This window comes from Capsicum annuum, chromosome 1 (assembly GCF_002878395.1).
Source record: "Capsicum annuum cultivar UCD-10X-F1 chromosome 1, UCD10Xv1.1, whole genome shotgun sequence".
Classification (NCBI taxonomy): domain Eukaryota; kingdom Viridiplantae; phylum Streptophyta; class Magnoliopsida; order Solanales; family Solanaceae; genus Capsicum; species Capsicum annuum.
The window spans coordinates 1216682-1241366 of NC_061111.1; the positions used below are offsets into that span (position 1 = coordinate 1216682).

General features: G+C 35.5%; 4 protein-coding genes and 1 pseudogene across 6 annotated transcripts; 1 reads left to right on the top strand and 4 right to left on the bottom strand.

Moving 5' to 3' along the window:
• Positions 1–119: 119 nt before the first annotated feature.
• Positions 120–2774, bottom strand: LOC107864081 (probable E3 ubiquitin-protein ligase RHA4A). The gene is made up of 3 exons (XM_016710345.2): positions 2318–2774; positions 1648–1730; positions 120–984 (listed from the first exon to the last, which is right to left on the bottom strand). The coding sequence occupies exons 1-3, from the start codon at positions 2528–2530 to the stop codon at positions 597–599; spliced, it is 684 nt and encodes a 227-aa protein (XP_016565831.1). The 5' UTR covers positions 2531–2774; the 3' UTR covers positions 120–596.
• LOC124892625 lies at positions 487–596 on the bottom strand (annotated as a pseudogene).
• A 3443-nt stretch (positions 2775–6217) lies between the features above and the next one.
• Positions 6218–9366, bottom strand: LOC107864058 (30S ribosomal protein S6 alpha, chloroplastic). Its single transcript, XM_016710314.2, has 2 exons — positions 8886–9366; positions 6218–6686 (listed from the first exon to the last, which is right to left on the bottom strand). Exons 1-2 carry the CDS (start codon positions 9222–9224, stop codon positions 6447–6449), a joined length of 579 nt encoding a protein of 192 aa, XP_016565800.2. The 5' UTR covers positions 9225–9366; the 3' UTR covers positions 6218–6446.
• Positions 9367–10700: 1334 nt separating this feature from the next.
• Positions 10701–14401, bottom strand: LOC107864047 (immediate early response 3-interacting protein 1). Of its 3 annotated transcripts, none has more exons than XM_047413887.1 (3): positions 14234–14385; positions 12215–12466; positions 10701–10717 (listed from the first exon to the last, which is right to left on the bottom strand). In XM_047413887.1, the coding sequence occupies exons 1-2, from the start codon at positions 14372–14374 to the stop codon at positions 12230–12232; spliced, it is 378 nt and encodes a 125-aa protein (XP_047269843.1). In that variant the 5' UTR covers positions 14375–14385; the 3' UTR covers positions 10701–10717; positions 12215–12229. The 3 variants fall into 3 exon arrangements, with proteins under 3 accessions (XP_047269843.1, XP_047269835.1, XP_016565790.2); XM_047413879.1 differs by lacking the exon at positions 10701–10717 and adding an exon at positions 11293–11585; XM_016710304.2 differs by lacking the exon at positions 10701–10717 and having other exon boundaries at positions 12052–12466; positions 14234–14401.
• A 948-nt stretch (positions 14402–15349) lies between these two features.
• On the top strand, positions 15350–22610 carry LOC107864037 (26S proteasome non-ATPase regulatory subunit 8 homolog A). Its single transcript, XM_016710295.2, has 6 exons — positions 15350–15632; positions 17686–17764; positions 17884–17986; positions 18280–18543; positions 20829–20940; positions 22287–22610. Exons 1-6 carry the CDS (start codon positions 15528–15530, stop codon positions 22425–22427), a joined length of 804 nt encoding a protein of 267 aa, XP_016565781.1. The 5' UTR covers positions 15350–15527; the 3' UTR covers positions 22428–22610.
• Positions 22611–24685: the final 2075 nt, after the last annotated feature.

Below are 24685 nucleotides of genomic sequence, written 5' to 3' on the forward strand. Positions count from 1 at the left end.
CTAAGAAATGTGTAATACTTTTGTTATTGTTCTTGTAGTCTTGTTACTTAGTTTAGTTGAAGAACCCAATATTATATTTAGCTGGTATATTCAAAAATAAAAGCATCATGAAGATCTCATAGAGTAAAAATTGTTTTACTTCTTTTTATTTTGGAGATTTATGAGTGAAAATTTCCCAATCTTGAACTTATAATAGCGAATCTTCAACTTTCACAAACCTTTTTGTCTGTTCATATGTAAAAAAAATCGACTTCTAGCAAGCTTTTCTCCAACCTCAACTTCACATATTCGCTTTATTCCGCCCAGAAAAAGACTTTGACTGTCATACGTCTTATCAAAACTAAAAAAGATTGACATTCTAATTTCTATATATAAACTATAATATGCAACACTTTTGTGTGCCTTCCAAGTGAAAGTTGAGCATCATCCTAAGCTCCCAATGCCATATATACAATGACAGAAAATGCAGCAAAATTAAGCAGTCCCTCATATTTGTACCAATTCTCGGTTTGTGTGTGTCATCCTTGTGCAGAGGCCAACACAAATCTTCTCTGTATCGTTCCAATCTTATCGGAGAAAATGTCTCTGATTGACATTCATTTATTAGGAGCCTTATTAATACTAATAACAAGAGCATCTACATTTGAAAAATCTCTCTCAATATTGTTGTCAACACTGCTAGAGGAGGAACTACTAGCACTAGACAATTCTTCAATTATCACCACATGCTGATCTTCTCTGCTAACCGTTGTATCGTGTTGTTCTCTTTCTTCATCGATGATATTCGGAGGGTTGTTACTTGAATCAGGCTGTTGTGAAGGTTGCGGATTTTTGCTGGTAATAATGACACGGCGTCTACAGAGTGGACAAGAGAAGTTTGAACGAAGCCAATGGCGTATGCATTCCACATGGAAAATGTGCTTACAAGATGGTAGCTGGTGCAACTCTTCTTCGATCTCAAATTCTCCCAAGCAAACACAACACCTGTGAGATTTTCTCATAATGTTAGTAACAGAATGACAGTTGGGGTCGGCTATATGAATCCTCACCGTTCCATTTTAGTATAGAATGACAATATTGTATAGCATTATTTGAAGTTCTCATTTTCATTGCACTTAACTTCAGAATCCAGGCACAATCTACTAAAACTACTTTGCTTATATCACTAATAAGGCTATATATGAATCTAAGTATAGCAGAATTCTTGAAGTAGATCAACTGCTAGCATATTTAGTTCTGTTGTTTTCACATGGATTTCGCGAGCAATTGCTTTTTCGACACAAACTCCAACAATATCAAGGTAAAAAGGTAGTCGCGGCGTGTGTTATGATGCAGAAAAGTCCTCCGCGCCACCAAATAGTAAAGAACCTGGTGCCTACTTGTGACACATAAAGTTTGCTTTTTGCGATTACTATGACATAGATGGCGAGCCGGGGGTCTATAGGAAACAACCTTTCTACTTCTCCAGAGGTAGTGGTATGGACTGCGTACATTTTACCCTCCCCAGATCCCACTATGTGGGAATACACTGGGTTTGTTGTTGTTGTTGTTGTTGTTAAGACATAGATGGCGAATTGAATTCATCAAGTAGAAGGACTACATCACAGACAAAAGTGAAATAAAAGACCAGATAAAAATTTGACTTACTGTGAATCCCTCATCATTGAATCTTCATCAAATAGTATTATTGGAAGCTTGTTCTTGAGCATCCCCTTCATATCTACATCACCCTGCAAAACAACAACAACAAAAAAAAAAAAAAAAAAACTATTAGCAAATTAGAAAGACTAAACTTTTAAGTTTGTTAACTATGGTTCTTGAAAAAATATGAAACTTAAAAGCTAAGTTGCACTCTCCAAAAACGCCGCCACATCCATGTTGGATCCTCCAAAAGTACACCACTTTTGGATGATCCAACACGTACTTGTCATACATTTTTGAAGAATTCGAGCAACATAGAACTCAAGAACTTAACTATGGTTCTTGAAAAAATATGAAACTTAAAGCTAAGTTGCTCGGACTCTCTAAAAACGCTCCCGCACCCATATTGGATCCTCCGAAAGTACACCACTTTTGGATGATCCGACACGCACCTGTCATACATTTTTGAGGAATCCGAGCAACATAGAACTCAAGAACTTAACTATAGTTCTTGAAACAAACATGAAACTTAAAGCAAAGTTGCTCGGACTCTCCAAAAACGCTCCCGCACCCATGTTGGATCCTCCGAAAGTACACCACTTTTGAATGATCCAACACGCACCTGTCATACGTTTTTGAAGAATCCGAGCAACATAAAACTCAAGAAGAGACTAACATGAATAATAGCTTGATTTGAACTTCTTGGAAGTATTGCAACATTAGAATTAGAACCAAAAGAGGCCCTTCTTTTAAGATAAAACAAGTAAAACAAAAGAAACAAGATTATAGAAAAAAGTATTGGGATTGAGAAAATGAAAGCTTGATAAAGTTTAAGTTGAAGTGCTTGAGGATACAAATGAGGTGGGCTAGGAGATTCAGGTAACCCCATTGATAATACAAACTCTTAAAACTAAGTTTAATGGAAAAAGATCATAAGCTATAAGCTTAATATATACAAATCAAGATCAAGAAAACATTGTACTTATTAGAATAAAATGAAAAAAAGGGGAGTTTATATTTTGGATTTTAATTAAAATTTGAAAAATGTGCAAGTGCTTTTAGGATCAATTAAGTGATCAACATTGTATGATTACTTTATTTACACTTTTTAAGTGATGTGACTTGTTTAAAATTTGCCACTAAGATTTTATACATATAAAAAGATATAAAGAGAAATCCTCCTCAACTATCTAGGTCCCTCATTCCACTCTTTTCATCTTTATTTTTTTTAGTATAAGGTTCAATCATAGTTCTCTCTTTGGGAACAGATAAATAATGATAATGATAAACTTTGTCACCATATTCCTAATGAGTAGAATTTTAAAAAAATATTGGTCATATATATCTGTATTGGATCTTTAAAAGAAAATAAATACCATTACTTTATTAAAATCAAGGACAAATACAAAACGATTTGCTAACGAGAAGCATAGATTGTTCTAATATAGGAAACAAAGGGTTGCTCGGTGCACCAAGCTCCCGCTATGCGCACGGTTCGAGATATTGTCGGACCGCAAGGGTCTATTACACATAACTTCACCTTATATTTCTGCAAGGGGTTGTTTCTAAGATTGAAACCCGTGACCTTCTGATCACATGACAACAACTTTACCCTAGTCACATAGGAAAGATGTATATTTTACCCTTTTCCCTTGAGAGTATACAAAATATTCTCACTAGTATTTTGACAAGAGTCCCATACAAACAAATTTATGTATTTATGATTTCTAAGTTTGATACTCAATCAACTTCATAAGATGGTATACACTGATCAGATGAGCCTAATTTACCTTTTATTGGGCCAATTTTTTGATAAAGAGATGTTAAGTAACTCACTTTGGGTAAAGCTAGCTCCGCCATAGTGCCACTGGACTATTTCATGATCCTGTACTTGTTTTCTAGCGTCAATACAAATATCGAATAACTTTTTCATCAAAACTTAGAGAGAATAAATCATTAATAGTGATAGTTTCTTTGCATAATCTAAACAAATTTGGAATTTATTCTGTTTGACATACACAAAATGAGTGGTTCCTCCACAAACTACACTTGAAAGTGTCACATAAATGAACTTTTTCTTATCTGGAAAATACCTAGCAATATAGTATACTACTATAGTGGCCCCTATATAACATGCACCTATCACTTGCTGTTGATACCATAAAAAAGGGGTCCATCCATAAACTCTGAAATGTCATATCATATTTGCACTCTCCATCCACCAAAACAAAGGGATATACTCAAACAAGTAAATAGATAACTATGCTTTAATCCCAAATTAAATAGAATATGTAACCATTTTTGCTTTGAAGGATAGCAGTAACTGATAAAGTTGTTGTCATGTGATCAAAATGTCACGAGTTCAAGCCTTGGAAACAGCCTCTTGTAGAAATACAAGGTAAGACTGCGTACAATAGACCCTTATGGTTGGGTACTCCTCCAGATCCTGCGCATAGCAGGAGCTTTAGTGCATCGAGCTGCCCCATGTAGCCATTTTTGCTCTGAAGGATACTTTTGCAGTAACTGGTAAAAGTTGTTGTCACGTGACCAAAATGTCACGAGTTCAAGTCTTGAAAACAACCTCTTGTAGAAATACAAGGTAAGGCTGCGTACAATAGACCCTGATGGTTGGATCCTCCTCCGGACCCTGTGCATAGCAAGAGCTTTAGTGTACCGGGCTGCCCTATGTAGCCATTTTTGCTCTATTCATGTCATTTTAATAATACTTATCATAGTTAAACTACTTTTACGTTGACTGTCAATTTACCAGAATATTATGATCTAGCTCATGGCTTGTGTTAATAGTCGTCTAAGAGATGAAAATTATGGAAAACCGGGATATTTAAAGACAAAAATACTAAGTAATCTCTTCTTGTCATCATCGATGGACATGGAACTTGATATAATACTAATGCAGGAGATAACAGATGTTCGATAAAATAATTGAGATGCGTGTAAACTGAGTTCTTCAACACTATATTTTAAAAAGAAAAAAGAACACTTGCAACCTAGGAGATTGACCTTTAAGTCAAGCCAAAGGATAAAAGAAAGAAAAAAGACATGAATTTAATCATGTGATCATAAAGTGATTCAACTTTACATATGAAGACAAGTTTACCAATTGTTATAAGACCTGTATGCATTAGTGCAAGATCTTGTTTCCTTGTAATGAGCACTAGCCGCTAATGACGGGGTGATCACTAATTACATTAACTAATCTAAATTGGCAAATTATTGATATGAAATATCTTCAAATATTGTTCTAACTTCTACCATGCCAAACCTACTAGCTCTTACTTTATTATCGATATCGTGGTGCCTGAATCAACTCGTACATTTTCACTTTATTGGCAATTAAGCTAATATCCTTAGATCAGGGGTGGAGCCGGCCCGTTGGTAGGGGTTCATCTGAACCGTCTTCGACGGAAAAATATATTATTTATACATGATTAAAATTATTTTTTATGTATCTATAGTAGTTGTTGAACTCCATTCGGCTAGATTTTCTCAAATATTGAACCCTAAGTCGAAATTCTGACTCCGCCTCTGCCTTAGATGTAAACCTACTTGCTCTTTCTTTATGTCTCTATTTACTACTAATTTTAAATTTATAACTAATCCTTTTCCAACAACTTTACAAGATGCAGTTTCACTTAATGTGGGCATTTTCTTGGAATAAAGTTTTGTTTATGTGGGATATAATGGAGGAGATTCTCTTGATCATTTCAATAATCTTCACTTGAAGTGGGAAATGAGGTCATCCTCAAACTACACCATTAAATTAGATTCTCAAGATTTTCCATATATCTAAAGAAATCAGAAAAATAATAAACTTATCTACTAGTATAAAGTAATGTGACTCTGGAAAAATTCTTAGCAATCAATCCTAAAATGACTAGTTTTATGTCAAATGTTCTGGTGGAAGCCAACACTGTTGTCTTAATGCAATCAACACAAATTTGAACCAAATGTCTATATCACGAAACACAAAAAAGAGAGAACCAATCACCAAATTTTAACGACATTGATGAAGTATAAGCCTCGATGAAAGACAAAAGGTGGAAAGCGAAGCGAGCTACGCCAGTGAAGACAGAGGTAGAACACAAAGTGAGCTACATTGGATCTCCAGAGGAGAAGGCGAAACTCCTTTTCAAGTAAAGGAGATGCTGGTTCTTTAAGGGCAAAATGCCGCGGAGAAGGTGTTGAATCAGCAGGTTACCTAATGAAGAAGTTGGGTTGTGTTAAAACCAAATGGTAAAGAGAGTGAAAGGGAAACTGTGAACTATGAGATCAGTCAAGCTGATGCGCACCTCGATTATATCCACGTGATACCTGCTACCTCCGACTAACACAAGTACCAGATAACTCTCCACCGAGACTTGGATAATGAAAAGAAATCAGCTAGTATTTTTGTCTTACCTGGAACATCGTGATTCTCGACTCACTTCATTGCCTCTAGGCCACACCATAGGGTTACATTAGTCCACTTTCTCATGTAAAAAAAATCTATAATTAAGAGAAATGGTAATCTGACTTATAACCAAAGAGATCAGAAAAGTAAAAATCAAGGATCAAGTGCTCAATAATGCTACTATTATATATTTAAGAGCCAAATTGGATAATACTAAAGCAGAATGTAATGACAACTCTCAGTAATATAAAAGAATATTACAAATTGATACTGTTTTACTTTGCAAAAAGTGTAATGACTTGAAGATATGAAAAGGCGCGATGAGGAAAACTTGCCTCCTCTCTGTTATCGTCTTTTACAGCTGAACAGATACGAATTAAACTAACTAACCAAACTAGTATTTCCTCTTCCTGATCTTGAAAGTGGACGATCGGATAACATCATCATCAGCTATCAGCGTTGCCTCGAGGTCTCTAATGGATTCAGGTTTAGTAAAATAAGTGAACAAGAGGTAAATCCCGTCCAAGTATGTATTCGTCTCTCCAGCTTTGTTTTTTCTCCTAATGCTGTATGCAAGTGGAATAACCCCTCGGTTGAAGACCTCGACGTACATCCCACCACCAGCAACCAGCAACTGCCCAAGAGAAAGAAAGACAAAAGGATGAACGACTCATAAAACACTTAGCCAAATAGTCAGTACCGTGTGCCAATGGAATTGATGGGAGACGATATTAGAACTGTTAAATCCATAACACAGTTATGATAAGTCTACAATGTAAGCCTTTAGATGAGATGGTCATATACTTTCATATTGTCCCTCACATGCGGGCTTAATTCCTTTCTTATAAGTCAACCACGTGAAAACCTGCTCTGATACTATAGTGAAGTGAGTTTCTTGATTGATTAGACGGAGAAGCTGATTAAGAGAAAAACGGAAAACATGGGGAACATTGGAAATTACCAGTGTGTCGATTTGATTGACCCGTAGGCAAGCTGAAATGCTGTAAACGTTGGAACAAACATAGTACAAAACAAAAATGTGCGGATGCTCGACTTTTTTCTATCTTCTGTTTATCAGGCATTTAACAAAATGAAAGTTTCCCCAATCATTTGCATTCTAAAGATGACGGATAGTTTCATCAACTTTAAGTAATTTATCATTGTTCTCTGCAGTTTTGCACATGCCTATTTTTCTAATAGACGTCATCTTAGCGTCAAAAATGAGATGGGCAAACCAAAATACGATTATTATCAATGTCCGCAAGGAAGAATGATAAGGTGGTATTAGTCATCAGAGCAAGACTTTTGGACTCAAAAAATAGATGGAAAAAAGAATAAGCTTAAAATGGAAGTTTTTATGTAGGAACAAGCAACAGCAACATACCTAGTGTAATCCCACACGTGGGGTCTGGAGAGGGTGGTGTGTACGCAGCCTTACCCCTGCCTTGAGAAGGTAGAGAGACAGTTCTTATTAGACCCTCGGCTCAACTAAAGCATAAACTGAGAGTAGCTTTCTTTGTACTTAGATCATGTCAGTATCAGCTTAAATTATAGTGTAACGTTAAATTATGCACCCAAAGTTGTTATTAGGTCGAAAGCTCAGATTTCCAAAGAATGGTATTCAAATGAATAGACCAAAAAAGGGCAAGTGTTATTGTCTGACAATCTTGTGCCTAAATTATCAATTGCAAGCTCGAAACTTCTTTTGCTCTCATGCTTCCACCCTTTCACAATGAAAAAACAACAAAACTACACTCGACCTATCCAAAACAACAAACATCACCAAAACTCCAAGACCAAGACAAGCACAGATAATAAGACAAAGCACACCTTTCTAGTAGCAGAGACTCACCCTACCTCCTACCCATGTACCTTAATTTGTGTCCTCCATACCTTCCTATCTAGGGTCATTTCCTCGGTAATCAACTCCCGCCAATATATATTCGATCTACCTCTACCACACCTTAATCCATCCATAGTCAATCTCCTCTCACACCTCCATACTGGGGCCTCCTCATCACATTCTCGAACCATCTCAACCTCGCTTCCCGCATCTTGTCTTCCACCAAAGCCACTCACCACATTTCTAATCTTGTCTCTCCTAGTAAACCCACACATCCATCGCAACATCCTCATCTCCGCCACCTTCGTCTTTTGGATATGAGAGTTCTTGACTGGCCAACACTCTGCCCCACACAACAATGATGGTCTAACCACCACTCTATAGTACTTCCCTTAAAATTTAGGAGGCACCTTTTTATCACACAAAACCCCGAAAGCGAGCCTCCATTTCATCCACCCTACACTAATACGGTGAGTGATATTCTCGTTTATCTCTCCAAGAGAAACAAAAATCGAAGGACAAGAAACTAAAGAAGCACAACACACTACTATCAAAACATATAATAAAAATCACATCTTTTCACCTCTTCATACTCCCTCCGTCCCATTTTACTCGTCTCAATTTAACATTGCACATTGATTAAGAAAAAACAATTAATAATATAGCTACTTTACTATAGTATCCCGATGTTTACATTTTAATTTGAAGAAAAAACAATTAACACTAAGGAAAAAAAAATGTCTTTCTCTTGATTAATGAAAAATGATGTAAAATGAGAAATCAAATTAGTAAATTTGGTACGAGTAAAATGGGACGGAGGGAGTATCTCTGAGTAAGAGCAAGTCTTTCAAGAATTACCAAAACAAATTAACAAAAACACATTAAAAAAACACATATTTTACCTCTTCATATCTCTGAGTAAGAGCAAGTCTTTCAAGAATTATCAAAACAAATTAGCAAAAACACATAATAAAAAACAAATTTTTTTACCTCTTCATATCTCTGAGTAAGAGCAAGTCTTTCATCTTCAGACATATCAGGTCTCAAAACCATCATAGTTTCATAAGGTCGTAACCCAGGTGGACACTGCGGTTCCTCTTTATCTTCAACTGCTGTAATACCTGACCATGGTGTAGTTGGTGGCTCATCATTGCTTCCTCCTCCAAATCCACCCTCGAAAAACGAGCCAGAGAATTGTAGAGTTTGGGCTTTCAAGATTTGGGAAGAATTGGACACCCTTTTGGTGAAAAAGGGCAATGGAAGTTTAGGTGAAGAGAATATGGAAGTAAGAGATGGGAGTAATAATGAAGAAGAAGAAGAAGACGCCATTGTTGTTGTTGTTGTGGAGAGATGGACTGGATAAGGAAAAGAGAATTAAAACGAATTTACAGAGAAAAGAAATTTATTGGTTTTTCCTTTTACCACCCACAAGTCTTGTAAATGCTACTTTGCTTCTTCTATAAATCTTCTTCTTTTCTTTTTTATTGTTTATTTTTTTCAAGTTACACAGCGTTTCAATTTGTTTGTCTTGCTTCGCGTTACAAACTGAATGTACATACACTTTCCGATTAAAATCAGAGGATTCAAAAATCATTTTGTCAATGGGCTTGGACCTCCCGAACAATCTCAGTACATATGACGCACGAAAAAGCGCTTCAATAGTGAAATCCGTCAATTGACACCTATAATTGTTTCAACCAAAGCGAGTACTCTTCTCGAGCTTTTGGATGCACTCTCGCTTTAATTCTTTTTTATATATAATTGACACCTGTAGTTGTCTCAATCAAAGCGAGTACTCTTCTCGAGCTTTTGAATGCACTCTCGCTTTAATTCTTTATTATTTAAAATTTCTTGTCAAGTCGAAACTAGTGAGATGTTGGAAGTAATCATATTTTATCTTTAATTGATTGAACTAACTTTCCATCATTTTGCTTGAGATTCTAACACAGCTCCCCGTTTCATGGTAGTATAGTTCTAAAAACTCTTCAAATGTAGTATAAGTTCAATGGATTAAACATACATAGCTTAATTAATTGAAATTTAAATGCGTTGAATCCAATATCACAAGAATCAAAATAAAAAAAAATTATCAATATTGAGTGACCCAAAAAGCTACTACTTATTAACCCTTAAGTCGTAATACAAGGCCATAGTTATTTTTCTTTCTCAACTTTAGTAAAGAGGTTGAAGTAAAGCAAAAAATTGAATAAAGAATTTGGTGAAGATCGAACAAGTCAGTCTTTTTTATATATATGGTATTTAGCAAAACAAAGGATTGCACTATTATATAGTATGTTAAACATGTCATAATGTCGAGTTATATAGGTTAAAAAATGTCTAATTGAACAAATTCACTGAATCTTCCATTAATGGAAATGGAGGATAAAAGGATAATTCCAAATTTGAAGTCTTTGTAATATAAGTGGAAGCACGCTATATTGATTTTCAGTGCATCTACAAAACAATGGAACTCCACACAACATTGGCTTATGACATGACCCAAGTAACGTACCTCCATAAGCCCCAACAAGTGCGCCACGTCACTCGTCAGAACAAGGTCCTTTGCCAGAACGAGTTACTTAGCACACTGGCTAGTAGCTCCGCTTCTGGTCAGGACTCTAATCAAGAGGGCGGTAGTTACAAATGAATAACGAACTGCTTAGCATGCGCGGTGATACAAGATAAACTGCAGTAAATCCTGATGTTGCTCTCGAGTAGCTCTCTATCTTGAAATAGAATAACTCTAATAAGGGTAGAAAAACGTTCATGAGCTGCAACTTTAATAGAAATAAACTCCAAAACCTGGCCTCAGTTGGTTGCACCTGATGCAAATACTCCAAATGATTATAACTATGCTAGAAAGGCCAAAATGAATACTAGCCTAGAAAGAGTAAAGCCTAATTCCCAATCCTGTATGACCCCTGCTCAATGTAAACAGGGGGTGTAAGGAATGGGCAACCGAGCAAGAGTAGTCAAGAGCTATGTTGCTTGGACACTTCAAAAATGTCAATGGGTGTGTCGGATTCTCCAAAAGTTGTGTATTTTTAGAGAATCCGACACGGGTGCAACATCAAAAGTGAAGTGTCCGCACAATATAGGCCAAGAGGCCATTTACAATTCGGCACACTGCAGTTCAAATTTTTAGTATTTCCGTCTGCTTAGCTATTCCGTGAAGGGTGTACACAAGTTCCTACACACACACATCTTTAAAAATCATAGAATCTGGCATTGCAAGATACCTGTCAACATATGAAACTACATAACAAGGCTCGGGTTTTTCAAAACAACAAAAGGTTAAAGTTAAAGATGGGGGGGCTATACACATCGTCATTACAATCCTAACTACAAGACTCCCTCCCATCACAAGAATTGGTTACACATTGAAACAACATCCTGTTAAGCAAATGCTAAGAAGAGATACAGGACAATATCTCACACGCATTCAAAAAATTGCAGCAACCTTAAAAGAGAGCTTTAGACTCTAAGAAGATAAGAATATGCGTAGGTAGTGTTGCACTGATGACCTATTTCACAAGAACTGTTCATAAAGACCGAAAATAAGTTTTAATCTAAAACTAACAGAAAAAAATTAGTTCATTCTAGTATCAGTGTTTCTAACAAAATGTGACTAGATTTGCAGCTTTTCCTTAAGGAAGCTTCTGCACCCTTCCATCGATGAACTTTCATTGTCTGTCATACAAAAATTATTGATTCAACAAACAGACTGGTCTGATTATAAATGAAGAAATTAATTTTATGCTGCTATTAATAAATATGAAATGCATTAAACATAATGGCTGATCCTATTTGATTCTAACTACTCTATTACTCAATCTCCTTGTAAGTGAAACAAAATGTCATGGCATAAGAAAGCAAAGACATGTTCTGAATGCATCGCTGCACATTATCTCATCTAAAACTGTAGTTTGGAAAGTTGGTCACCGGCAGACTGCTTTGTGTTGAACAACAACCCCCAACCCAAGGAAATGAGAGAAGTACATAAATGGTACAATGGGAACTCCTGATATTGCAGACTGAAACTGTCTCACCCACTGTATCATATCATGGACATAGTCAGAGACATGACGCATAAAAGATATCAGCTAGTTCAGGATATGTTATTTTAGGATCCCAAGATTTTTTCAAAAGTTAAATATCACGCCAACTCCACATGTAGCATTTGTAATGAAAAACAATTTCCCGAATTCACCCCAGAATGTTCTCCTGGTCCTTCTGTTAACTTATAACACAAGAGATAATTGACAAAATACACCTCAAGCTCGAAATATAGCAACCAAGTTAAACATAAACATCCATACCTAATCCAAGAATCATCATCCAGATACAAACTTTACAACAATACAGAGTGTGTTGAGGAGTATGAGAACAACTCTCAGATATTGAGTTGCATAAATAAGACCAAGTAGCTGGCCCTTGAATGAATTTCTCCGGACCCCTGAATATTCCTGGAAGCTCCATCCTCTCGGAGTAAGGAAACGATCTTCGTTCAATATTGCAAGTGCATTTGCAAGAAGCAGGCAACCCTCGAACAATGTCCACAAACCCATGCCCTGAATTATAATGATATTATAATATTAGTGTCTCCTTTCACAAGAATTCATTCTCATATCTCTCACTTTATTTGTATAATCTTTCTAAATCAGCTGAAATGTTATAAAGATAACCCAACGCCACAAAAAGTTAGGAAAATGTAAAATAAACATAAAAGTATTGAAGTAAATATATAGCTATTGAAAATACTAGAAAATTAGTGGAAGAGGTTAATAATTTTTCATAAATATCAAGTCTTTCAAGAGCCATTCTGCTTGAATTTAAGGCTATTTCTGGCCTTAAAATAGACCTGGCAAGGAAAAATGTTTTTGCTGCAAATTCAGACAATCATAATCAGGAGCTAGCTGATATCTTGGGATGCTGAATTGAGAAATTCCCTACTATATATCTGGGGACCCTTGGTGACTTGGGTGTCAGACATAAAGATAAATCAGTATGGGGAGGTGTTATTGGTAAGTGCTTGAACAAGCTCACCCCTTGGAAAAAAAAGTACCGGTCTTTCAATGGAAGGCTTATGCTGGTGAAAAGTGTTCTTGATGACATCCTACTTACATGACGCCTCTCATGCGTATACCAGCAAGTGTTGAGAAAAAAAATTACCAGCTTTAAGAATGAATTTTTATAGGAGGGAATCTCAGATAGAAGAATATTTCACCTTTTAACATGGAAACCAGTGACGAGGAATAAAGAAGGTACTGATAACGCAAGCATCACTAACAGCTTTAAGATTCAGTTTTTATTGGAGGGAAACTCAGGTAGAAAAAGATTTCACCTTTAACATGGCAAATAGTGCCGAGAAATAAAGAAGGTACTGGACTACTTATAACGCAAGCATCACAATAAGAACTTGATTTGTTGGTGGCTAAGTTGCTCGAACTCTCCAAACATGTTGCCGCACCCAAAAGAACTTATTATCACTAAATGTGACAAAAAGATCAGTGGACCTCTAATCCAGTGAACATCCTTCAACATTGTCCCGCTCTGGAAACATACTTGCAAGTGATGAGAGGATTTCTAGAATCATATTAGGCTAAAGGTGGGGAATGGAAGAAAGATACGTTTCCGGAGCAACAGATGGATTGATAGGCTTCAAACTACTAGTCATCAAGACTACTATGAATGAAAGGTAAGGAAGTCCTTTTCTTGACTACGTTTATGGAGCAACAGATGGATTGATACGCGGAAACCGTTTATGGAGCAACAGATGGATCGATACACGGAAACTGAACGATAAAGTTCCAACTCTCGACAGTTTAGCACTCTAAAAAGCAATACAGTTGTTGAATGCGTTGCTAACGCTGATTGCAAGAATTGAATTCAGAAAAAACTTAAATAACTGTGAAGTTCACGAAATACATTCCGATCCAAATAATCTATACTAACTAAGGCTAATAAAGCACAAAAACGACAACTGAACAGAATCTCAAGCATACAAAATCACGAATAATAAAACTTACACCTTCGACAACCTGCAAGCAGAAATCAGTGATCCGTAAGTACTTACAATTTACGCTCTTTGACTCAGAAATATTTATTCAAATCTAAGAACAATAGAGTTCAAAAACTTCAAAATACAGAGAATAATAATCGAAATTGCGTATTCAACAGGCAGAAATTAAGCTTCGAACTAGTTCCAGATTCAATTACGGTGTATACAGTTGAGTTTTTTTCAACGTATATTTGGCAGTCCAGATCTTACTTAACTTTCAATTGTTTATTTTGAAAAATATATATATATATATATATACAACAATGAATGAACTTACCGGACGATGATGAAGACGGACGATCAGCGGCAACCGGCGGAACTCAGAGCAGCTGGCGGAGACTGTAAATTTGGGAAAAAATTGGAACCCGAATCTTCTAAACAATGCGTCTACTTTCAATATGGGCTTTCGGATATACATTATTTATAGATAATTGGTTATTGGGCCTATACATATAGGATCTTGAATTTTGGAAAAATAACATAAATATACACCATAACTAATCATATTTACATAAATTTCCGCCCTTATAAAGTAATTACAAAATTTTTAACTAATTATGTATCTTTGTTGAATATATCGGGAAGCTAATTACATATTTTGACAGATTTAAAATCGAAATAAAATATAGGGGGAGCTAATTATGTATCTTTACAAGGAAAAAATATATCTTTGTTGGATGTTGAGTATCTCGATAAATCCAAAATTGAAAAAATATATCGAGAGTTAATTATGTATATTTGCAAAGAAAAAAATGTATCTTCTTAGGATGTATTGGGAGTTAATTATTTATCTCGACAGACCCATAATTAGGATTTTCAGTACTTATGCAAAATGTCAAAAAATTCTGTAGTTAGGCTCAAAACTATTAGAATTTATGTTGTTTGCACTTGAATTCTTATCCCTTAAATGTCTGTTCTTGGATTTTTGTTCTCGCTTAATAAGTTGTAACTTTTGTCTATGAGGCAGAAGTTGTGATCGATTGAAAAAGTTTGCTATTTCGAAATGTTCGATTAGTAAAAGCTAGAATCTCTATTTGATGTGTGATGTACATAAGTTTTAACTTTTGCTTATAAGACCGGACTCCTGATCAATCGAGCAGATTCTCTGTCTTAAAAATATCTCGAATGTCTACCTTATGTCAAAAAGTTAGAACTTATATTTGATACGCAATATGCGTAAATTCTCACTTTTACGTAACATGGCGAAACTTCCAATCAATTATACATATTCATTATCTTAAAATGTATTGAATATATGTCTTATTGGCTAAAGAATTGGTTAAGTTGGACCAAACAATCAAGACAAACCTTATAAAGGTCATTTTTGTAAGACTTTCCTGTTGGGCCCACAACCTATTTAAATTGATCAGGCCAACTCAAAAGCCCATAAATTCTTATTTGGTGGGCCTTTTGGCCCATCTATAAACACCAACGAAAATGGTCCATTCCAGTTGCTCCGTTTTCTTGTAGAGAAAGAAGAGAATCCTTCTACATTCACCACTGAGAGAGAAGAAAAGCCTGTGAAGAGAGATCGAACGAACGAACGAACGAACGAACGAACGAACAAACAAATGGATCCAAAGTTCACAGAGGTTTCGCAGACTTTCGAGCGATTCAAAGCTGCTTTTGTGCGTGAGGATTTCGATACTTGCACTAGGTTGCTCTCTCAGCTCAAGGTAATTCCATTAAATCGCCATCTAACATTGCTCTAACTCTTATAAACCAGAGCTTTTGCTCATAATTTTGATCGAAAACTAGTTTTTTGTTCATATTTTTTCTCAAACACTAGTTTTTTGTTCATATTTTTGCTCGAACACTAGTTTTTGGTTTTTAATTTTGCTCAAACTCGTATAAACCCTAGTTTTTTGTTAATAATCTTGCTCGAACACTAGATTTTTTTGCACATGTTTGATCGAACACTAGTTTTTAGGTTTTTGTTCATATGTTTGATCGAACACTAGTTTTTTATCCATGTTTTTGCTCAAACACTAGTTTTTTGTCCATATTTTTGCTCAAACACTAGTTTTTTAATCATAATTTTGCTCACGTGCTGAAAATGTAGTATGTTAGGAGTGTTAATCTTCAATTGGCTTAAAAGTTGCATTTTGTTGGTGATAATTATAATGATATACATGCCGACTTTTGATAATTATAATGATATATGTTTGTGTCGATTTTATGAGGCATGATTTTGATGCTTGTACTAGGCTACTCACTTAGCTCAAGTTAATCACATTAAATCGCCATCTACGGTTGCTCAACTCGTTTAAGCGCCTACTTTTTTGTTCATAATTTTCGCCTACTTTTTTGTTCATAATTTTGCTCAATCACTAGTTTTTTTGTTTTTAGTTTTTCTCAATTGTTGAAAATGCAGTGTGATTAGAAGTTTTACTCTTCTATTGGATTAAAAGTTGCATTTTTAGGGTGATAATTATAATGATTTATATGCCAATTTTTGATATATAGATGCTGGTTTTATGCGGAATTATTATTTATGCTTGTACCAGGTTACTCACTTAGCTCAAGTTAATCGCATTAATTCGCCATTTACCATTGTTCAAATTTCTTATACCTTAGTTTTTTGTTCATAATTTTGCTCAGTTGTTGTAAATGTAGTATGAGTAGAAGTGTTACTCTTCAATTAACTTTAGAATAATCTTCAATTAGCTTAAGAATTGGATTTTAATGGTAATAATTATAATGATTTAAATGCCGATTTTATGCGAATGGTTTTGATGCTTGCACTAGGCTTCTCCCTCAGCTCAAGGAGATGCGAATCACATCAAGTCATCATCTACTATTGTTCAAACTTGTTTAAACCATTGTTTTTTGTTAATAATTTTGCTCAAACACTAGTTTTTTAGCTCTAAATTTCGCTCACTTGTTGAAAATGTAGTATGATTAGAAGTGTTACTCTTCAATTGGCTTAGGAATAGTATTTTCATTGTGATAATATATAATGATTTATATGCCGATTTTATGCGGAACAATTTTGATGTGTGTACTAGGCTGCTCTCTGCTTGTACTTTGATAATTCTGTCCATGTTGTCTAACTGTTTAACATGAGCAATTAGCACTTGCTTCAAGATTTACCCTTAGCAGGAGATAAGATAGCAATATATTATATATAAAATAGAATGTTTGAAACTAAAAAGGTTTCAAATGAGAGACATATTCAATTTACAAAGTCGATCGTATCTTGTGTTTGCCCTTGAACATATACAAAAGGAGAAAATGGAGGGTTAGATATATTTTATGGCCAACCCTTGTAACAAGCTGAACTTATCCACTAACAAGTGTGAGATGTAGAGAGCCTCTGGTTTAGGTAAATCCTGAATTGAGTATTCGAAAAAGATGAGCCACACAATGCGGAACCTATATAAAGGAATCAGTATAACCGGCCTTTAATTTGGGATTGTGGTGTAGATTGACGGAGGAGCTATGTTGCTCGGACTCTTCAAAAATGTCAATGGGTGCGTATTGGATTCTCCAAAAGTAGTGTATTTTTGGAGAATCCGACACGGGTGCAGCATTGAAAGTGAAGAGTCCGTAACTTAACTGAGGAGATAAATCACCAAACGTATACTGTCTTTGTGAGATTCAAGATATTAGCATTGACTTTTCTATCTTGAATTTTCTTATTTTTCATGATATTGGACTTCTCTACCTTATTGAGATCGGTTGTGGAAACATTTTTTTTAACAGAGTTATTTCGTTTTGCCATTTTAGGTTCTTCTTACTGCATTCACGAGCTTGCCGCCCCTATTCCAAGAAACATCTAATGCAATCGATGAGCTAACAATTGCAAGTAATGTTCTGCACTCTTATTTATCTTTTATATAAATTGGGCTTACTAATTCTACGTGATTGATTTAAGCCTTCTCACACAGTCACACTAATAGTGTTCAATGGTATAACAATTCGCAGGAGATATTTACGAGCATGCAGTTGTTTTATCCGTGAAGATGGAGGACCAGGATGCTTTTGAGAGGGACTTCTTTCAGCTAAAACCCTATTACACAGATGCACGGTAACCATTTCTCAATCTTTAATTCCATATGCCATTTCAGTCTGCTGTACTAATTTGAAAAAAAGGGGAAAGCAAGTACATATATCAAGTGTGGCAGAGTTTGATTTCGAACCCCAATAAAAACTGATTGATACTTTAGGGCAGAGTTGGGATGGGGTATGTTATGGCGTTCTAGTTATTCATGTGACATCTTTGCCCTTGTCATAGTAAGACCTGCTGGTTTAGTCTGTTTTATAGATGCATATCAATTGAACTGAAAAGAAGGTGCTCCTCTTCTATTTCTTGTGATGCAGTGGCCGACTTGAATCTTCCCCAAAGGAATACTCTGTCTTAGGTCTCAACCTTCTGCGGCTCCTTGTTCAGAATAGGATTGCTGAATTCCACACCGAACTTGAGTTACTCTCTCAAAGTGCTTTGGACAACCCATGTATAAAGCATGCTGTCGAATTAGAGCAATCCTTCATGGAAGGGGCTTATCACCGAGTGTTGAGTGCACGGCAGACTGCGCCTGATGTAACCTATGATTATTTCATGGATCTACTTGCAAAGACTGTGAGGTAAATTGATTTGTTTCGCTCATAATATTCCTTACTCTCTGGTACCTGGGAAGGAATTTTCTTAAGAACAGTTTGTTGGATTGCTATTGCTTAACTCAATTTTTTTATATGTCCACTGGCAAAGTTACAGTCAGGTTAGTGGGATCACTTATTGCTTGATTGAAAGAGTTAGACCTTTTAAGGATTGATTAGATATACAGGAAATACTTTCTGGAGAAATTATTCAATTCCAAGCAACATAAAGAAAGTTAGAATATAGGACTCTAATTAGATATATCAATTTATCTTTCTCCACCTCCCTAATTTTCCCTATTCCTTGTACTATTAAGTTAAAATTAATAACCAAAGTTGACAAAAAATAAATACACTGGAGATTTTGGCACGGTAACAAGCTCCAACCATGAATCTAACATGGAAATGAAATCCCAATTACAGTTGCAACTTTTTCTTTTGATCCAGTAAAACAAAATTTCGTTAAGACTGCATTCAGTGGCTGAAAATTACGAGCAAAAGTAAAACATAGGTTCAATACAGAAATCTTCCTAGATTCTTACCAAGGAGTTAACAAAGTCAAATCAAAGTTATTTACAGTATTTTGATGTTTGGAAAAATTATTTACAGTATATTATTTCTCCAACAAAAAGGTTTATGAGGTATCTAGAGTTTTGAAGATGGGTGGGCGAAGAGACTCCTTTAAAGCATCTGTTGTTCCTTTCGATCCATAAGCCCACCAACAAAATGGTAGCTGGTATTGCCTGCCAGATTCTTTTTGATAATTACCTTACACCATTGGCACCAGCTTTTGTAAGTGTTCATAATATACTGTAGGGCATGGCCCATTATTCCTCCCAAAGACAGGACCATACTCCAAATGTCAGCTGCAACTGCACCATGTGAAAATAAATCACAAGAGTCTTCTGGGTTGTTGCAGATACACGTGGCATCTGCTGCTGACTTGTAAGGGCCCATTTTGCTTAGTTTCTCATGTTAGACATCCCCTTCGAAGTGTTATCTAGCTGAAACATGCAACTTTTATCAGATTTTGAATTTCCATATTAGCATCCATGGACATTCTTCAATGATGCTATTGGTCTTCCTTCCTGCAGGAGGAAGGACTTTACTGTAAATATTCCTATCCTACTATTATTTCAAGTGACCGAGTCTGTTACATTTGAACACAGTTTAACACCTTCCAGTCTTTTAAGTAGATCTGTCAGCTCTTCTTTGTTCCCAATCATGAAAATTCCACCTGAAGGGAAGATTCCGATTGCGTGTATTTCTACAATTACCCACAATAGGCAGTGGGTTTGTGGCCAAAGAAAAGATTATGAAAATCCTCATGCAAGGAATGACTACCTAGCCATTTACCTTTCCAGACACCATTACCAGCTTTTAGTTGGGTGTATCTACAAATTTCTGCCTACAATTTTGCATAAACTTCCAGGGGGTGTGCCAAAAGCTGTCATCTCCATATTCTATTACTTGTCTCCAAAGGAGTGACCAACTTTCTTTACAGTAACCCCCACGTCCATTTCATCAGCAAGCACTTGGTTTTCACATCTGTAATCTTCCTTGCTGTTTGGGCAGAAGAACTATGTCCCGGTTTACCAACTGTAACTACGTCCTTCCCAAAGAAATTCCTTCTGATTTCATCGAGCAGGTGTTTAACACCTTGGTAGGAATAGTTAGGAAATAGAGACATGAAATAGGTTGGGATGCTATCCAAAATATTGTTTATCAGTGTCAACCTATGAGCCATTGAGAGATGCTGTTTCTGCCAATTTCCCGTTTTTCTTTTAACATCTGCATAATTCTTTGCCAAACCTTAGTGGCTTGTGTTTTTCACCCAGTGGTAATTTCATTAATATTTATTTTATTTAGATGACATTATATGTTAATGGGGGATAAACATGGTACACACACATGTTCATGCATATTTAGTACTTCAGTTTTTTACCTATATTGTACATGAACTGGATTAAGTCTGTTGTATTCTAAAGTGAATATAAATCCACTAGTCTGGTTTCTTGAAGCTGTGGACAGATTGAATATATGCCCATATGCCATCTAGAATCCCATGTTTTCTTTAAATTTTTACCGCATTGTCAAGAAGCTCTCGTTTTGCCCATATTCCTAGGTACATTTTATACATAGATATGTACTGATAAAAATATATGTATACATATGTATATCTGTTGTGTGTATTATTGGCCAATCACCTTAGAAATCTTATTGTATCCAATAACTTTAGATTGAAATGGTGCAACTCCTCCTGTAATTTATAGGGATGAGATAGCTGGATGCAGTGAGAAGGCATATGACCGTCTTTCAACTAGTGATGCTCGGCAAATGTTGCTGTTCTCATCGGATAAAGAACTACTTCAATATGTTGAGCAGGTAAACTGCGTCCCCTTGTCTCACCCTCCCTGTTTTTCGGTTTTCTGGTAATCGAAGCAAATTTTGTTGCAATATCTTGTGAGGCTGCTAGATATCAAGCCACTTGTCAAGGTACCTAAGACAACTAAAGGGTCCTAGGGTGTGGATATCACACCCCTCCCTTCCTTCAAATAGAAAATTATAGAAATACCCGACAGAAGACATGTCTCTTTACAGATCACTTCTGCCGGTCGCTTCATTATATGCTATCTCCTCACTATATTCGTGCTACATTCTGAAACTCCCATGAGCTATGATTGTCCCAGTCTCCACCATATCGCAATAGCCTGCACATATTTTAATGGGTTGATTGAGTAACACTATAATATGAGTTGGGCCCATATGAGTGAAATATGGGTGAACCCTGATAACTCTCAGTTCTTCAATGGCAATGGTGAAATGCGCAGGGGATAAAAGGGATCCTTTTGCCATGAATCAACTCTCATATACCATCAAAGGTCTAACATTACCAAGTATGGCAAGCTTCACAACATGGATGCATATTCTTATCCATCGGTCTGCCTATGTATCAAATCCAGTTTGTGCTTAATTAAGATCGAAGAGTACCCTAGACGTTTACCAAGTCTAGATTGAATTATACAAGACTGTTGAATAATGCTACATCTAGATTCTATCCAGTGTTCAGAAATGCGCTCGCATTGTCGCATAATGCGATGATGCGAGCCCCTCTCGTTGCGTGTGGCTGATGCGAACGCATCATGTTGATGTTATTTTTAGAGTCAATTTTAAATTAAAAAAAGAGTCAGTTTGTGTTGATTTTATATTTAGGATCAATTTTAAATTTAAAAAAATTAGTCAATTGCAGTGAGTCAGTGACTACCACTGCTGCAATTTTCTGAGGTTAACTTTGAAGTCCATCATTGCAACTTCTTCTTCATTGTGTGACTACCACTACTGCGATTTCTTCTTCTTCACTGCTTCACTTCAATGATGCCCTCACATCGCTTCACACTTCACGCAATGCGTGATGCAGAGCCTTGTCCCTTTTTTCTGCATCATGCTTCCTTGAACACTGATTCTATCTCCCTACCGCTAAAGCATCTTGAGTGCATATACTACTGTTCAGCCTTGTTATTTAGTGTTGTAGCTTGGTAGTGTTGTTGCATTCACCAAGATAATAGGCCTATAATCTCTGATATCCTTCGTGAGGACCAAAACAATAGAAGGAGACGCTCCTTCCTCGTTTTACAGTTTAACCCATGAATATTTGCTTACTAGGGTGACCTATACCACCACTTGCTCGTTTCTTTTTCTTGAAATTGCCTGATTATAGAGGTGTTGTGCAGGAGCATCCCGAGTGGGAGATCAAAGGTGGGTTTATCATCTTCCAGAAAGTAAAAGACTCTGTGCCTTGCAAGGAAATACCGTCCCTTCAGCTCATCACTCAAACACTCAGCTACGCGAGGGAGTTGGAGCGAATTGTCTGAGAAGTTATGCCACTCAGCTCCTTATGTGATTTCAAGTTGAACTTGTCTGTTGCTTTGAATTGAATTACTATTCCTTTTGACCTCTATTACGAATTAATGATGATGAAAAGGATGTGTTACCTGGACTAGTATTTGTATCTTCACTATTTTTTCTCAAGTACTCCTTTTGGTTTTGATGTTTTACTCTTATTTTTAGTCTAATATTGTTCTGAAGATATTTTTTGGTCTGATATGTTAGAACATTTTATTTAAACGTAGTATAGAAAATAAATAAAGAAATTAAAATTAGGTAAGAGTTGAGTGAATTAATCCGTGTCTCGCGTTCATGATATCTACATTCAACTGTGCCCCGGAGACACGGTCGAAGCCTTTTGCTCCTCAGCCTACGGGGTATTAGCAGCCGTTTCCAGCTGTATTGTTTTGCCTATTCTTGACTTGGACTATTTCAGTTCCAATTAAAATTTGGGCGGGTTAATTAGCTCTATCCATCCCGTTGACACCTCGAATAGTACTATGATATTTCCTTTTTTATTTTTGTAGTATTTCAATATGAATTTGGCCAACTTTTTTGCCGGGTTTATCGGAAATAACCTCTCTACTTCTTCGGAGATAGTCGTATGGACTGTGTACATTTTACTTCCTCCCTACAGATCCCACTATTTGGAAATACACTGGGTTTGTTGTTGTTGTCAATATGAATTGCTTTGTTGTTGTTGTCAATATGAATTGCAGTTAAAAAAAAAGTAAAGAGAAAAAAGAACGGAAAAGGTACGGATATACTCTTGAATTTTAATAAATAGTACAGATATATCTTTCGTTATACTTTAGGTATAAATGTACTCTTGCTGTTAATGAAAAGGTATAAATATACCTTTATCAATAATGGCGAGATACGTGTTTATTTCTTATTCGTTTGTATTTTTTTAATTATTTTAACCTCATATAATTAAAAGGGACCCTAATTAAATCACATACTAGATCCAAATTATAATACCCGACCCTATCTATAATTGCGCAGAAGCCAAAAAAGAAACTTGACTTGTTGGATATATTGTAGATAATAAATAGCCTTTAATAGGGGGACTGAAAATTTGAAAGCGAACTTATTAGCCACAACGAAAACATTAATTACTGCGAAATAATTGCAATTAGCTAATCAAATCCTATTGATGTCCTTTTTGTTAAGTATCACTATAGTGTCCGTGACCACCTATATTTTTTCCCATCACAAATAAAACTACTTTTTTTCTTTCAACAAGCCAAAAGGATTCCTTTATTAGTATTATCATGAAAAGAAAAAAGAGATATTATTAGTATGGAGCTTTTATATTGCATTAGCTTATTGAAAATAATTGATACGCATTGAATGCTGAAGTTGCTATTATAAATAAGCAATTATGTATTTGAAAAGTGTTGAAGTTGGTGATAAGCCTTTCATGTATTTTAATTGAAAAGTTCTTCAATAAGTAAGACACGACAACACTCGACTAACGATCAACCTTCCCTTTAATTCTCGATTTCTATATCTTCTTATACAGATCATGTCCTCGATAAGCTATAAATTGTTAAAGAAAGCATTATTACTAATTCCAAATCTGAATTATTAACTTATATGTTCCAATTTAATGCTATATTTATATTTTGTAACCTTAGCACCTTCACCTTTAATAAAAGTCCATTTGTCTCTTCAATTATTTTGTTGAAGTAGTTAAAGAATAAATTATGGTCTTTAATATGCCAAATACATTCCCTCCACTAAATTAAATAGCTTCTAAAAAACACCAACATCCAATAATTCTATATTATAAATTATTAAATTTTCTACCTAACCACAAATTTTAAACATGACAATACATAGCATAGCCTACATAATCTATTTTGGAACTTTTCTTCGAAAACAGACAAATTAGACTGCATATTTTCTGCTTTAAGAAAGCAAAGACAAAAAAACAATTAAAAAAATTAGGCCTTTTGATTTTCTTTTCCTTACTGATTACCAAGAAATTAAACTATTCCAAAAATAATACAAAGCTTAAATAGAAGAAAGTTTAGTGTACCTTGTTTTACAAATATTGTGTGTAATTACTGGACTAGATTATGTATATTGAATACAAATATCCAAAATTCCTAAAACTGGTAATATTGGTTAATCAAGTAAATGATGGAGCAAATCTGAACGAGTACATTGACTGCTTACGTGAAGCACATATTCACATAATATGTTCGGTTTCAACTTAATGTAACGATTCATAAAATCT